This window comes from Acanthochromis polyacanthus, chromosome 9 (assembly GCF_021347895.1).
Source record: "Acanthochromis polyacanthus isolate Apoly-LR-REF ecotype Palm Island chromosome 9, KAUST_Apoly_ChrSc, whole genome shotgun sequence".
Lineage (NCBI taxonomy): Eukaryota > Metazoa > Chordata > Actinopteri > Pomacentridae > Acanthochromis > Acanthochromis polyacanthus.
This window is the reverse complement of record NC_067121.1, coordinates 15,955,239-15,972,052: the sequence shown is the minus strand read 5'-3', so window position 1 is coordinate 15,972,052 and position 16,814 is coordinate 15,955,239. Positions and strand designations below refer to the sequence as shown.

Below are 16,814 nucleotides of genomic sequence, written 5' to 3'. Positions count from 1 at the left end.
GGAAGGAAAAAAATGTCAGTGGCCTTCACCTGTAAAGTCATTCCTGTTTTGGGGGTTGTCTCATTGTTACCCCTCTAGTGCACCCGTTGTTAATTTCATGAACACCAAAGCAGCTGAAACTGACTAAAAACCTCCTCTGTTACTTACTTGACCAGATCAGTATCCCATACGTTTGACTGACTTGATGCAATACTTAGATTAAAAAGTGTTCCTTTAATTTTTTTGAGCAGTGTGTATATATATATATATATATATATATATATATAATGTCTACTTAGAGCATGATTTATTGTTTGTTTCAACAGTAACGTGTCTTCAGTACACATTCAAATCAAATCAACTTTATTTATATGGCACTTTTCATACAAAACAGTAACACAAAGTGCCTCACAGAGGATAAAAACAAGAATACCACAATATAAAACACTATGTAAAACCCGAAACCTCCCACCCCCCACAAATATACACACAGATACACAATCACATATACATTCACACACATACATAGACATTCGAACAGCCATACAGACCCACACACACAAACATACCAACATACACACACCCACATACATCACATTCACTTATATTTGAAATCGCCCCAACAAAATTCAGTTATGTATGTGGAAATTGTGCTTTACATTCTATTGTCAGAGCTCTACCACAGATATTTGAGGGGCCAGCTTTGGAGTAAAATAACTACATGGCATTAGTATGAGAGAAGGTGGTCTTATTGGCAATCATGACTTCAGAAAACACATTCTCAAAAAATTATTTCTGACATAATCCTCAGGCTAGAAAAAGTTATTGTTTACAAATCTCAGTCATTTTAGTGTGTTTTCTTGCCTTAAACTGCTGAAAACTGACATGTTTGACCTTTTGAATTAGGTATTATATTGCAGGGGGCCTTTAAGCTGTGAAACAAAACTAATGGTGGTCTAGATACCTCACCTGGCTCAGAGTCAGAGTTCCCAGTCGGAGACTGGCAGAAACTTGAGGGCATGAATACATTGTTCTTGGGAACTGCAAAGTAGCAGACAGGCATTGCACTCAGCATACAAATCAATGTGTACACCACAAGCAAGAACCAAGAAAAAAAATGCTCTGCTTAGTCACCATTTGCCCTTACCAGAATGTGGTGGTGGGAATGATGAGGTCCTTTCCCTTTTCACAGGTGGGATATAGCTTCCCTCATCCTTATCCGAGTCTGAAAGTGGTGATAAGGTATTAGTAATATTCCAGATTAAATTAATCTAGAAACACAATATGGACAAAAACAGTGGCAGTTAAAACATTTTATTTACCTTCTCCATCTTCTGCACTTGAGCCCTCTGCAGATCGCTGCAAAAGAGTGCAATAAGTTGTGTAGTTCTAACTCATCCCAAAAGAGCAGCACTAGTCATCAAACTCATTTTACAATTAAGGACACACACAAAAAAATATCCAGCTTAACATCAAGAATACTTAGTCGAGAGCTCAACAATGATTAAAACTTAAAATTTGTGTCAAAATAAGCAAAATGGTGAAATATCTGAGGTCAGCAACTGTTCTGAACTGCGTGCTTTTCAACAATTCAGTACGGATGATAAATTGGTACAAATAAATTCTACAAAACTACAAAATATACATTTAGACTAGATAAACACTTCAATAGCATGCAAAAACTTACCTTCTGTGCTTTATCTTTTTGAAAAACAAACACAGGAGGCGCTATGGCAGGCTTGTCTGTTAAGAGAAGATTAAGGCTGGTCATCCAAGCACTAACTTATGATGTATAGTGAGTACCGATGTAGATGTACATCAGTACTAATCAGCAAAATCATCTAGTGAATATTTAAACATTACATTTCGATGCACAATAATGCCAAAAGCCATCCAAATTATGGTGAAGTGTTCTTGGATACTTTACATTTCATAGACAGTATGTGACAGCAAAACTACCTGTGTACCTCCTCTTAACATTCTTCTGATGAGCCTTCCAGTGAGTTTAAACTATTCACCACACTTGTCATACATAATGAGGTCAAAAATAATTAAAGTGGGATGTATACAATGTCTAATGTCAGTGTCATCCATTTAAGAGAAACCTACTCCACAGCAGAGTGTATTAAACCTTATTATTCAATCCCATTAGATATCCTGTACGAATGGTATCACATTATGTTTATCTAAACTCCACACTCATCAAATATCAAAACAATATACCCTAGTGCAAAATATATTAAAGGGAATACACATGAACCAGACAGTAAGACAAAATATACGGACAAACAACGACTAGAGCTACTTCTATAATGAAAGGCGGGATTTTATAAAGCTTAACAAGAATTTGTTGCTTCTATACGTTACTGTCATAGACCACCAGAAGAGCAATCGCCCGGGAAGCTGACAATGTGATGTCACCTCAGGCCACTTACCGCATCTACATTCACACCGTAACCTCTGTAAGATGTGTAATCCTATAACGTTAGCAGACAAAGGTTTTCGTCTAGGCTGGGCCTCTTACACTGAGCAGGTGTAGCATCGTTGTTGCTGAGAGCCTTGCCGGGGTATAAATGAAAGCAATAACAACAAAATCGCTAGCAGTACACACAACCTGAGTTGCTTACTGAACTTACATTCACCATCGTGACACAAGCCCTCTTTGCTAATACCGGTCGTTTCCGTATGAAACACGTATAATGCAAGATAACGTGGAAATATTGTGTGACCTATATTTAACGTTCACCTTTGTATCCATCTGCAGCTTGCAGCCAGTTAACATGACTAATGAATATAAGAATTCCGGCACGCAACACTGATAATTATTTCAGAAATGTAAGTAGCTCAAGATATTCGCAGCTTGTGTTAACGAGCTAGCACTTACACTATCTGACCCTTTCCAGCAAATAGCCGGGACCACCGGTTGTTCCTTAAAGCTGAACGCAGTGTAGCTTACTGGCTATAGTTAGCTTGCTAATGCGCTCCATCCCGCATGAGTCATCTCCCCTGACAAGCAATGTCATCAAGATTCTCAATGAATTCTCCAGTAGTTCTGCGATCTATGTAATGACAAGCAGATCCAAGTCGAATAAATAAACAAGCGACGATTACACTAAGTATTGTCTGTTGCCTAACGTTTTTCACTCTACGCGCCTAAATGAACCGTCAAGCAAACCTGCAACTCAGCGCTAGCTGCATTAAATAACAAGAAAGCTGCCGCGCTGTGAATGTTTCCCATAAGTTGAGGAAACCAGCGTTGCCCTTGCACGATAGCTTTGTTGCATGCTGTGCTATTCATCCCCGGCCTAGCAGGTTTTGATTTATACACGCAGAGGACTATTTAGCTCACTGCAAAAGGTAAGGCAGATTGACTATAAATAGCCGGGTGCTAGCGTTAGGATGTAAGCCGGCTAGTGGCAGGCAGCATTCGAGGGCGTTATGAGGCATTCCAGGTATTACCCATAGCCGAGCCTTTAGCATTGTTAGCTTGTTTGCTAACGTTGTAGTCTGGTAAATGCCGCGAAGCGATAACTCACCTGAAGTCGCCATTAACATGCGACCAAGTCGCTTTATTCCAGTTAGCGAATATGCAGACAACGTATGGGTACCGTTTACATCGCCACAGTAGCTGTATTGTTTTTCTCACACTGCCACTTACTCACCTTCGTTTGCCAAGTCCGCCATTTTACTTCGACGCTCACACACCCACAACCCACCGCGCAGATAATACAAGTTGAGGCAGAAATGTTTTCAGTGCCAGAGAGCACATTGCCACCGTTTACAAATAAAGCGAGAGTCCTCCTGCCCTGTCCACAGCTGGTTACTGAGTTACAAAAATACTGTTTGTCTATGACTGTCGTTATGTTATATTTTTAATCAAACACATTTCATGAAAGCCACAAGGAACAGCCTAAAATTTAGCTTGGAAAGCCTTACCTGCAACTACAGCAGCCACCGACCCCTGTGAGCCAACACACATTTTAAAGTAGTGTATTTGTGACATGAATGAGGCAGTTTGACAAAAAAGGTAAAGTCTCTGAGGCATGTAGCTTCACAATCTTTTAAGAGGAGTTTGTTGAGTTGGGGACATCTTGAGGGAGGAGGACGCTCCGGGCAAGCTGCCTTTATAACAGTACAATGTGTAATGCAAAGAGTGTTATCACTTATACTACTCTTCAAAAGTTTGGGGTCACACAGGCAATTCCATGCTTTCCATGAAAACACACCTTTTTCATGTACTAACATAACTGCACAACGCTTTTCTGATAATCAATTAGCCTTTCAATATGATTAGCTAACCTAATGTTGCATTAGAACACAGGAGTGATGACTGCTGGAAACGGGCCTCTGTTGCCTTATGTAGATATTCCATTAAAAATTAGCGGCTTCCACCTAGAATAGTCATAATCCTAACCCTATGTCTAGACTGTATTTCTGATTAATTTACTGTTATCTTCTTTGAAAAAAACTGCCTTTCTTTGAAAAACAAGAACATTTCTAAGTGACCCTAAACATTTGAATGGTAGTGTATATTGTACCAGCTTATTCAGACAGTGAGGAAATATTTCTATATTTGTATTTATATAATTATGAAAGTCCTGTTAGTAAATTTACTTAGTACATTTAGTCAGCAATTTCCTGCCATCTCCACTACTTTTCAGTCAGCTTCAAAAATAGTGTCTGCCCAATATTATCAATGTGCTTTCAATAAAACACGTTTTATAACTAAAGACCAGCCTCGAGTGTGCTTGGATCACTTAACCTACTACTACTGTAGTGACAGACCCAATGCATACTAGACAACACAGACTTTACAGCTATTATCAGCTATGATAAGGTCGCACAGACACAATAAATTATTCAATGAATGAGGCAGTTTGACAAAAAAATAAAAAAACAAAGCCTCTGAGGCATGCAAGTTTACAAATTTTGAGTTTGTTGAACTGTCATTGCAACAAATCTTGAAAAAAGAGGAGACTTATAGACAGTTTGTGGATTGTTTATTCATGGCATACCAGTATACTCATTTATTTACCTTTCAGGATTCAAAAGATAAATTGTTTTAAATGTCCCAGAGAGATAGGCTTTTCATAAAAACACAGAAACAGCCCCCGATAATCACTACCTTATCGCGGGACAGGGGTTTGAGTGTCCCTGTGATCCTGGGAACTATGTTGTTCGGGGCAATAGCCCCTGGTAGGGTCTCCCAAGGCAAATTGGTCCTAGGGGAGAGACCAGACAAAGAGTGATTCAGAAAACCCTGATGACAGCATCCAAAAGGAAAGCCTCTCCCTGGAGTCAGGTCTGGGCGGAGCGGCTCGTCAGAGAGCACCTGGTGGCCGAGCGTTGGGGCCCCATGGGGGCCCGATAAAGTAACACAGGGTCGCCATCCAGTGGGCCCACCACCCAACGGGCAGGAAATCAGGGTCGGGTGCTATGCCACCCAGGCAGTAGGCAGAAGCAGGCATTTAGGCACACCGCTCCCTGGTGGCGTAGACTAGCCTTGGGGAAGTGGAACGTCACCTCACTGGCGGGGAAGGAACCCGAGCTGGTGCAGGAGGTGGAACAATACCGGCTAGATTTAGTTGGGCTCACCTCCACACACAGCAAGGGTTCTGGAACCAGAATCCTGGAGAGGGGTTGGACTCTCTCCTTTTCCGGAGTTGCCCAGGGTGAGAGGCGCCGGGTGGGTAATGGGATACTCACGAGCCCCAGGCTGAGCACCGCTTTGTTGGAGTTCTCCTCGGGGAACGAGAGGGTCGCCTCTCTGCGAATTCATGTTGCAGAGGGGAAAACTCTGACTGTTGTTTGTGCTTATACACTGCACAGCAGTTCGGAGTACTCAACCTTCTTTGAGTCTCTGGGTGGTGTCCTGGAAGGGGTACCACCTGGGGACTCCATTGTTCTCCGTGGGGACTTCAACACTCACATGGGCAATGACAGAGAAACCTGGAGGAGGGTGATTGGGAGAAACGGCCTGCCTGATCTGAACTTGAGCAGTGTTCTGTTATTGGACTTCTGTGCTAGTCATAAACAGGCCATAACAAACACCATGCTCGAGCATGAGGTTGCTCATAAGTGTACTTGGTACCAGAGCACCTTAGGTCAAAGGTTGATGATTGACTTCATAGTCGTATCATCAGACCTGTGGTCATTTGTCTTGGACACTCGGGTGAAGAGAGGTGCAGAGCTGTCAACTGATAACCACATAGTGGTGAGTTGGATCCGGTGGCGGGGAAGGCTATCGGGCAGACCTGGTAAACCCAAACGTGTAGTGAGGGTGAATGGGGAACATCTGACAGAGGACCCTGTCTGTGGGGTTTTCAATTATCACCTCCAGAAGAGTTTCTCCTGCATCCTGGGGGAGGTTGGGGACATGGAATCTGAGTGGGCCATGTTCAAAGCCTCCATCGCTGTGGCCTGAAGGTCACTGGTGCCTGTTGCGGCAGCAACCCAAGAAGGTGAGGGAAGCTGTCAAGCTGAAGAAGGAGGCCTTTTGGGCTTGGCTTGCTCGGTGGTCTCCTGAAGCAGCCGGCGGGTACCAGTTGGCCAAAAGGATGGCAGCTGCGGCAGTTGCGGAGGCAAAAACTCGGCTATGGGAGGACTTCGGGGAGGCTATGGAGAAGGACTTTCACTTGTCCTCAAGGACGTTCTGGCAAACCATCTGGCACCTCAGGAAGGGGAGGTAGAGCTTTGCTCAGGCTGTGTATAGGGTGGGGAAGCAAAAATGTCCTGTCAGGTGAAAACAACTATAAATGGGTATAACTTTTTTTATTCTTTGGCATTTTGAACTGATTTCTTGAAGAACACTAATTTAAAGCTTTCAGAACATGTTTATTCAATATGTCCTCCATCAGCCATGATGAAGGCCTTAATACAGCCTCTGAAAGAGGCACAGGCCCTCCTGATATCCTCCTTGGGGTAGGCCTCCCATTCCCTGGAGAATGCAACCTTAAGTAAATCCATATTGGCACGAGGGGTGGCATTAGTCCTCAACTCAATGGCGCTCCATCAGAAAAAATCCAGGGGGTTTAGATCAGGTGAGATAGGGGGCCAAATGCCTTTGGGCCAGAAGTTTGCCATATTCTACTCACAGAACTTTTGGACCTTGATTGATGTGTGAGCAGGAGCCCCATCTTGCTGCCACACATGGTTGTTGTCAGGGTAGGTGGCCTTCAGCCAGGGCAAAACGGTGTATCTCAGAACTTTGTAGTACACATCAGCCCCAATTTTCTGATCTGGCTTGAAGAAGTGGGGGGCATCTTATTGCCATCTGAGCCCAAGACTCCCAGGACCATCTGGAGATCTCTTGGTGCACAAACTGGCATCCAGGAGATCACAAACCCTATTGCGTTTTGCTTGTTGCTTGCTCACTTCACAATGCACCAAGGTCTGACAAATACTAAAAAGATTGGTTAAAGGTAAAGAACTTTGATTTTAGTTATTGTTTTGATTACCCTCACTGTTTGGGCAGGACATTCAAATTTGTCAATAGGACATTTTTGCTTCCCCACCCTGTACAGTCAAGGTGGAGAACTGTTGACCCATACTGGGGACATAGTCGGGCTGTGGAAGAGTACTCTGAGGAACTCTTGAACTCGGTAAATACCATTGTATTTGGTTTGGCCATGTGATTTGGATGCCTCTGGGGAGTACAATTACATGCAAACAGGAAATTATGCAAATTAGGTCATGGCGTCATTTAGCGACTTCTAGGGACTTTAAGCCAATAACTACTTTTCTTACTGAGGAGTTGGCAACACTGTAATCCACACTAGTTGAGTGCAGCGGTAGTCATGGCTAGCAGAGAAACTTGAAAAACCTTCGGCGTCATTTAAGTCGCCCATATGGGAGCATTTTGGCTTCCTGTAAAATACAGTGATGGTGGAAGAAAGGTGGTGGACAAAACTATAATAGTGTGCAGGTACCGTGGCACGAGAAAGCCATATGAGAGTGGAAATACATTGAGCATAACCACCCATATGAAGCGACATCACCCGGATGTGTCAGTGACAGGAGCCAAGACGAAGGATGCGCAACAACCGCTTATCACCGCAACATTTAAATGGCCCCTTGTTGCAGAATCCAACCGGGCTAAAGCTATTACAAAAGCTGTTGTGGTGTTTATACCTGCAGATGTGAGGCCATATTCCGTGGTGCAAAAGATGGGGTTTAAACATATGCTGAATGTGCTTGAGCTACATTAGGAGATCCCATCGCGTACCCACTTCAGTGAGAAGATTGTGTCTTTTTTTTTTTTCTTTTTGCTGATCCAAAAATTGATCTGATCCGTGACTCAAAACCATGATACGATCTGAACCGTGAGTTTTTTTGATCTGTTGCACCCCTAGCTGTGATGGGTAAATATACTTTTATTTGCAAATCCTCCATAAACTAGTGAATGGAAATAAAATTCAAATGAAAACCTAAAGCTCTTTTGCAGACGCTCTGGAGTAATGTCATGAATATCTCCTAAACAGACTCAATTAGAAGTCTAAGAAACATGCGGAATGTATTTTCTATCTTATAAAACATTTGCAAAGTATTTTTGAATGTTCTGAAAACAGGATTGTTGACACCAACTTTTATTGGTTCATTGGTACCGTTTATGGAGGCCACATTCATTATGCTGTGAATCAAACATGAAACATCATGGGCGTGTTTTGCAGTGCTGATTGGTTCCAAAAACTGTAAACAAAGAACCGCTCTTCTCTGATCCATCCCAGGGCTGCCACTTGATTCAGGACAGTAATCAAAGGCAAGCTTGAATCTTGATTCTGGCCACATGCAGTCCATTTTCTCCAGACATTTAAACTAGTTTATATGAAGCCTTGTGTTTTACACAGACTATGAGACTAATCTGCATGTGTGCTGCTTTGCATGAATCACTTTGCAATGTAAAGTCATTGCAGTTCACATTGGCTGCCACCAGAGAGCAAACTTTCACTGTACCTGTACAATTCAAAGACTGATTTTCAAGAGCTTCCAGTAGAACAATTGGACTTCTGTTTTGGGATTTTGAAGATGTTTCATCTTCAGTTCTGACAAGCTTCCTCAGAACTGAAGATAGCACTTAAAAGTGAAACTCCTTCAAGAACCAAAAATAGAAGTCCAGTCATTCTACTGCAGCTTTTTGGACTATCATGATGCTGATTACTGAGAATCTACACAGATGATATAACATATTCTCTATCAAGTTATTCACTCAGAAAAGATTCAAAAGCACAATTAAATGTTTTATGTGGTTGGACTATTCCATCAAATTAAATTGTTTCTATTATGTCACATGATGCACATTTGACTTGAATATAGCATAAAGTCACACAACATAACATACTATTTGAACCTCATTTCAAAATGTTTTATATTAGCAATAGTCATTGTAATTCTTGAACTATTTTTTTTTTTTTAACATTTCCTAGTGGAAAGGCCTGTGTTTAATTTCTATGAGCTGTCTGCAGTAGTCCTGGTACCTGGAGTATCATTTCCCTTTTTTGTCAACTGTCATGCGCCATTTTAAATTGAGACAAACTCACATTTGCTTACTTTCTGTAGTCTTGAAAACTACCATATTTCTGATAGCACTTGCATACCATTTTCCCCAGACCACCTGATATCATAATGGAACAACATTTTTTTCTGGGTGATAACAAGGCAATTATCCTGTTATCACTGGAAAATGACTCTACCCTCTAAAAAATTCTGAGATGATTGTTTAACTATCTTGAGATGATGGGATTAAAACAGTAATTAAACTGTAGCTGCTCTTCCTTGAGAAATGAAACACATTTTTATCATGCTCTCTCCACCCTGCCTGAACCTTCTGTCTCACAGTTTCCAATCAAAAGTCTGTCTTTTGTAAAATAAGAGTGAAAGCAACAGCTCAGATTTAAACATGTATGAAATGTTTTCATATAAAAGTGACCAAGTGCCAGATGAAACTGGATAAAGAATCCTGTGTTAGGCAGAAAACGGTGACTAAATAAATGATAGACTTAAACATAAGGCAGTTGTTCACCTTGTTGGTTCAAATACGGTTGAGGAAAGCTGAAAAAAGCACATTTCACAAGAGTTTGTACTGAATGTTATTGACGAAAAGTTCTCAGAAAGAATCACTCCTCAGCTTTCCCTTCAGGATCAACTCAAACAAGCCACTGCATGTGTTTATGCTGTGTGCCGCATTTTACCCTCATTTGTCAGACAGGCTTGGCTTGTGCTTCAGGCCATAACAGTTTCGCTTCTCTTCTTATCCATCACTGTAGCCAATGTCCATTGTACATTACATTCAATTATTTTCACTGATAGCAAACCAGTGAACTTCGCTCTCCTTAACTCTAATTATACTAAAGCCAAATGTTTGGACTTTGTTATTGTCATTGACAAGGTTGTCTATGGCAGGATCTGTAACGTTGCTAAAATGTTAGAAGTGACTACGTAATTTGAGAATCCATCAGAAATGAGAAAAGCTGACTTTCTGACCTTCTGGTGTGTGAAAGATCTCTGTAATGATATCTACTACTTTGAAGTATTCTTCAGTACACTTCAGGCTCTTGCATAACAGGCTCATTGGTTCATAATATTGTAAATAACACCTAAAAATAAAACCCAGGGGGATTTTCACTGGAAAATAGAGGGTAATTACAATTGTGCAACATGTTCTCACAAAATCCTAAACCATCTTGTTTATTTGGTGATAGTATACTTGGTATTATCGCCCGAGAGGTATCATTTGAAAAGTACAGCTTCAGGATACTGTGTACAAAATACACCTTATTGCTGAATAAATTAGAATAAAATTAAAGCTGACAAACTGGATGCACAATAGTGCCACAAAACAACTCCAAAATGTCCAATTAGACTTGGAGATCATCCCAGCTAACTTGGGGTGAAGGCAGGGGACACCCTGGAGAGGTTGCCAGTCTGTTGCAGGGTTACATACACAGACAAACAATCAGTGGCGGCTGGTGGTGAAATTTGTTGGGTGGGCTAACAAATCCACAATACCGATTAAATGGTTAACACAGCTGCAAAAGCAACATCACCTATGATACACACAGTTACATCAATTACAGGTACACTATACTTTTTTAGTGCTCTACATCAACACTCTCTCTCACTCACACACACACACACACACCATTACAAAACGTGCTACAACTGCAACGACTGCCCACAGATAGCCTGCTGCAACGGTCTTATTACAACTGTTTGGCGACATGTAGTGCAAAACACGCCTTCAGTACAACAGATGACCTCAGCAAAAACAATGTGTCACAGTCCTTTAACAGGTCAACATGGGCCTACCTTATTTGAAAAGAAGCTCACATCGATGGCCGATGTGATCCCAGTCTCTTAACTTCCAAGTTTTCCTCCAAAGACATTGAGGAAAATGGACATGAAAGCAAATAATCCACCTCGTTCATGCTAACGCCCGCCAAAGCTTAACCTTTTCTTGCTGCGTCAAAGGCCTGTGGGCTGACTGAAGTTAGCCCAAATGATCAGTAAATCACGGGGGCGGGACATGACACCTGTCAATTACCTACAAGATCGAAATGAATGAAAGCCACTGCTGTGTTAGCTCGCTGCTATTGGTCAAAAGTCAGTGGCCTGTGGGCTGCCTGAAGTTAGCCCAAATGATCAGTAAGTCACGGGGGCGGGACATGACACCTGTCAATCACTTACAAGAACGAAATGAATGAAAGCGGACTGTATCTTCTGGGGCTGTAAAAAAATAAGCCCATTTAGAGATATTCTATATTTTTCTTTTGACTGATTGGTGCTGTTGTTACCTTTATTTTCACCTAAACTTAAAACAATCTGTTGTAAGTTTTGATTTGATTTGATTTGATTTGAATTTATTTATTTGATAGGGACGATGCAGTTTAACAGAGTTCCATCACTAAGCATGAATCTGATGTGCTGCACAGAGAGTTTATAGCAAATGCTAATTTCCAACTCTTGTCCCTAGATGGGCCTTTAATAAATATAAAAGTCAGAATATTTAACATCTTAAAATAACAGAAAAGTTTACAAAAGAACAATAAAATACATGTTCACATAAAAACAAATAATTACACAAACCAGTTCAAAATAAGTTAATAAAAAAAAAACATGGCAACTAAGAATGATTACAGCTCTGATTTGCTTTTAGTCAGCACTTGACCTTCGTAGAGAAGGGTTTTAAATCTGTGATTAATTTGATATCGTTTGGTAATGAATTCCAGAGTTTAGAGCCTCTAAAAGAGAAAGCTGACTGTCCAAATGTTGACTTACATTTTTGTATGCTACAGTTTCCATTCACCTTGCTTCTTGTTACTCTGATGCTGTTCTGTCTTTGAATAAATTTGGATAAGGGTTCGGGGGCAAGATTATTAATACATCTGAAAACTAATTTAAGGAATAAAAACTGCATGAAGCTTTCAAAGCTCAATAGATTCTATTTTTTCAAAATGTGGCAATGGTGCCAACGGATGGGTTTTTTGTCCATTACTTTAAGGGCTTTATTATACAAGGATGACAGACTTTTGATTGTTGAAGGTGAACCCTGGGCCCAAACTGTCATACAGTATGAGAAATGAGAAAAGATCATAGAGTGCATAAATATCTGAGCTGCCTGAATTGGTATGTACTGCCTTATTAATTTAAAACAGTTCAGATTACTTTTTACTGATTTGGCGATTTTCTTCACATGTTTATCAAATCTGAGCTGTGGATCTAAAATGACTCCCAAGAATTTGAATTCATTGACTTCTTGTATTTCTAGACCCTTTATCTTCACACAAAATCTTTCAAGTTGGCACCGTTTCCTTATGGAGAAGCACATTGACACTGTCTTATTTAAGTTTAAAACAAGATGATTGAGCTCCAGCCACTGCTGGACTCCATACATATGGTCAGTCAAGATTTCTGCTGCCTTGCTAGGTGACTTAGCAGGAGCATAAATGACTGCATCGTCAGTATAAAGCTGGATGCCATTGTCTGAACATGTTTTGGGCATATCATTTATAAAAAGACTAAAAAGCAGAGGACCAAGAATTGACCCTTGAGGGATTCCCATTGTGTTTTTTAAAAAGGGTGATGTTTGTCTGTCAACTTTTACACACTGTTCTCTATTTAGTAGGTAAGACTTGAACCAATCAACTGTGTTTTTAGAAAAATTAAAAGATGAAAGCTTGGAAACTAGAATGTTGTGGTTGACAGTGTCAAATGCCTTTTTTAGGTCAAGAAACACTGCCCCCACAACATTACCACAGTCAAGAGACTGTTTTATGTTTTCGACAAAACAAATTGCAGTTTCTGTTGAATACTTTGATCTAAAACCAAACTGTTTAGGATGAAGAAGTTGATTGGTTTCTACAAACTCTATAACCTGGTCTGCCACAACTTTCTCAAGTACCTTTGACAATACAGGGAGAATAGAGATAGGGCGGTAATTGTTGACCAAATCACAGTCACCCATTTTTAAGATTGGTATGATGACAGCTTTTTTCCAGTTATTTGGAAATGTATTTCTCTCTCTCTGATTGACAGATTAATAATGTGAGTCAGAGAGGAGCAACCAATATAGAGCTGTTCTTTTTCACGAAGTGTGCATCCAAATTATAAATATCTTTTGCCTTAGAGTTTGACAACTTTCTTATTATTTCTAAAACTTTTGCTTCGTTTACCTCTTTGATGTTAAATGGGTTGCATTGTTCTCTACAGCCATGGCCATAAGTTTGGACACAGCATGACTTACTATGTCTGTTTTGATGTCTATTCCAGAACATAACTAATATTTTTTGACAGCACCAGTTTATTTAGTCAACAAATTAACAAGGGATATAATATTATCAATAAATTCCAACAATTGGAGCAACTTTGTTCCCAAAACATAATATTAGAAGAAAATAACAAAAAAATGCAGTACTTTCACAACCGAATTTGGTAAGAATAACAAAATGACACCAAACTCTTTGATTTTTTTTAAATATGAAACTTAATATGGTTCTCAGGAGTTGTGTACTGTATTGTAAGTGACAATTTTGTGGTATTTTCTAAGATTCACAAGCATCATGGTGCTTGTGTCCAAACTTATGGCCATGGCTGTAGGTTCCATAGGGTTTACTGTCAAACAACCAAAGTTATGTGTTAGAGCTTCAACTGATTTGATAAAATACATATTAAATTCATTAGCCATAGTGGTCTTATCAGTGAGGACTTTTTCATTTGATCTCAGCTCTTTAATTTGTTTTTGACAATGTGGTCAATACTGTTTAAATGCTTCCAAATAAAAGCACTGTGACCCTTGGCATTTTCTATCATTCAAGTGTAATATGATGATTTTGCTTTGCGTAATTCCAGGACAACCTTATTCCTCAAACTTTTGTACAGAAGATGATCTGTGTTAAGTTTAGAAGATAGTGATGTTTTTAATGCTAAATCTCGTTTTTTTCATTAGTTTATATACAGTATTTCACTGTTCAGCCATGGTGGGGTGTTCTTCTTTTGTTTACATTTAATATTTTTTTGAATATTTTTCTACAAGTTCTGTTAGATCTTATTTGAAAAATAATTTTCTCATTTTTTTTTGTGTTGGCCTGGGAGGGCTTAGCCCTGTTAGCCCATTTATACCAGCCGTTCCTGCAAACAATCACACTCACAGCTACGGGCAATTTAGAATCACATATTAACCTTAGCATATATTTGAACTGTGGGAGGAAGCCGGAGTACCCAGAGAAAACCTACACATACACAGGGAAGAACATGGAAATTCCATGCAGGAAAGATCTTGGGAAGGCCGTGATGCAAACCAGGGATCTTCAAGCTGCAAGGCGAAAGTGCTAACCACCACTGTACATCCTTAAAATTCTAGTGTCTATCCCTTTCTATCCTGGTTCTCAATAGAATATATATATAAATATAAAAACATTTTCATTGGATTTTTGATATTACAGACCTTTCCAAAAAATTAGAATATCATGGAAAAGTTTATTTATTTCCATAATTCCATTCAAAAAGTGAAACTTTCATAGATTGTAGATTCAGGGAGCACAATTCAAATGATTTCAAGTATTTATTTGTTTATTTTTACACAATTTGGGTTTCCAGCTCATAAACCCCACAAAAACAGGAATTCAAAAAATTAGATTACTGTGTCGAAATCTGCCCAAATTTTGCAGGGCATGAATGTTTTAAACTGAGTGTCATACACCGTCTACTAAACTCAGAGTACCTGCACAGGTTTCCCCAAGTGTCATTGAATTGCTTCAGTTTGGTTCAATTGTCTCAGTTCGGTTCAATATGGGGAAGGGTCTGTACAGCCATGGCCATAAGTTTGGACACAGCATGACTTACTATGTCTGTTTTGATGTCTATTCCAGAACATAACTAATATTTTTTGACAGCACCAGTTTAATTAGTCAACAAATCAACAAGGGATATAATATTATCAATAAATTCCAACAATTGGAACAACTTTGTTCCCAAAACATAATAGTAGAAGAAAATAACAAAAAAAATGCAGTACTTTCACAACCGAATTTGGTAAAAATAACAAAATGACACCAAACTCTTTTGATGTTTTTTTAAAATATGAAACTTAATATAGTTCTCAGGAGTTGTGTACTGTATTGTAAGTGACAATTTTGTGGTATTTTCTAAGATTCACAAGCGTCATGGTACTTGTGTCCAAACTTATGGCCATGGCTGTACATGGGATGCATTTCTGTTGTTGTTATCATGCTTTGACAGCCATTTCTTTCTTTCTATGCTGATCGGTTGATGGCATATGAAAAGTAAAGGCTTGGCCATGTTCAAGGTTGCTGTGTGCATTTAAGTCCCCAAGATGAAGAAACTGATCTTATTGACCCCATGATGTTTTCTTATCTACAACATTAAGGTTAAGCTACATTAACACTGACTTACCTCCTAACCCCTTCAGTGTTAACATTTACTTTGCACATTCATGCTATCAAGAAAGAAAGAAAGTCAATTTTGACCTTTGTGTTTGTGTCACCATCAAACACAGAAAACACGTACTTCTGTGATGTGTACTTTTGTGTCTTCATTGCACAGCTGACTCCCTCTTGGACGTCCCTTCGTTCTGCCCCTAGTCATGCTGCTATAGGCCTAGGCTGCTGGGGGACTTTTCTTGACGCACTGAGCCCTTCTCTATCTACCTTTACATTTAATATGTATACCGTTATTGCAGTACATTCACTCTGTTTCCCCCTGTGCTATTTCTCCGAGGGTCCCTGGTCCCAGAGCTGGATGTTTCAGATCTGCGGTTGATGTTCCACCAGCTGGTCCAGTCTCCACCATGTCCACTGTGGGATGCTGCCGCTGACCTTCCTCCAGCCTTCTGCTTCCAACTCCCTTTTTCCACCAGTCAACTCTGCATCGCCTTCACTATACTGTTATGCTAACTTACATACTGTTTGAATTTTACTGCTAGCTATATATGGAGTATGTTTAATGTCAGAGCCGTACATCATAAGAGTAAATTATGAGTCAGTTTTCAATGTTAGCTTATACTTTGTCTGTGTCACATATCCTGTCATGCATGTATCCAAATGTGTGTTGTGTTTTCCTTGCTTTCCCACCCCTCCCTCTTCTCCCATCCCTCCCCCTTGCCCTCTTCTGTCCTTCTCAACCCGCCCGGCCAGCAGGCAGATGGGTCCCCCCTATATAGAGCCGGGTTCTGCTCGAGGTTTCTTCCCTGTTAAAAGGGTGTTTTTCCTTGCCACTGTCGCCTTTGGGCTTGCTCTGGGGGTCAGGCATTTGGGTTCTGTAAAGCGTCTTGAGACGAGTTGACTGTAATTGACGCTATATAAATAAAATTGAATTGAATTGAA

The 16,814-nt window shown here is 40.1% G+C and overlaps 1 protein-coding gene and 1 long non-coding RNA gene across 7 annotated transcripts in view; one reads left to right on the top strand and one right to left on the bottom strand.

The window, feature by feature from the left end:
• ranbp3b (RAN binding protein 3b) overlaps positions 1–3,727 on the bottom strand; it is a 25,585-nt gene extending 21,858 nt beyond the window's left edge. For 2 of the 6 annotated variants that reach the window (XM_022203675.2, XM_051953744.1), the window contains exons 1-5: positions 3,642–3,727; positions 1,667–1,722; positions 1,302–1,338; positions 1,127–1,204; positions 949–1,020 (exon numbers count right to left, since the gene is read on the bottom strand). In XM_022203675.2, the coding sequence (XP_022059367.1) occupies positions 949–1,020; positions 1,127–1,204; positions 1,302–1,338; positions 1,667–1,722; positions 3,642–3,663 (265 nt within the window). In that variant the 5' untranslated portion in view covers positions 3,664–3,727. Of the gene's footprint in view, positions 1–948; positions 1,021–1,126; positions 1,205–1,301; positions 1,339–1,666; positions 1,766–3,515; positions 3,613–3,641 lie in introns of those variants that run through there. The other 4 variants (XM_022203670.2, XM_051953743.1, XM_022203674.2 and 1 more) reach the window with 4 other exon arrangements.
• LOC127535514 (uncharacterized) lies at positions 3,225–16,814 on the top strand. Its single transcript, XR_007944346.1, has 2 exons — positions 3,225–3,336; positions 16,210–16,814. It is a non-coding gene; the product is annotated as an uncharacterized LOC127535514 (long non-coding RNA).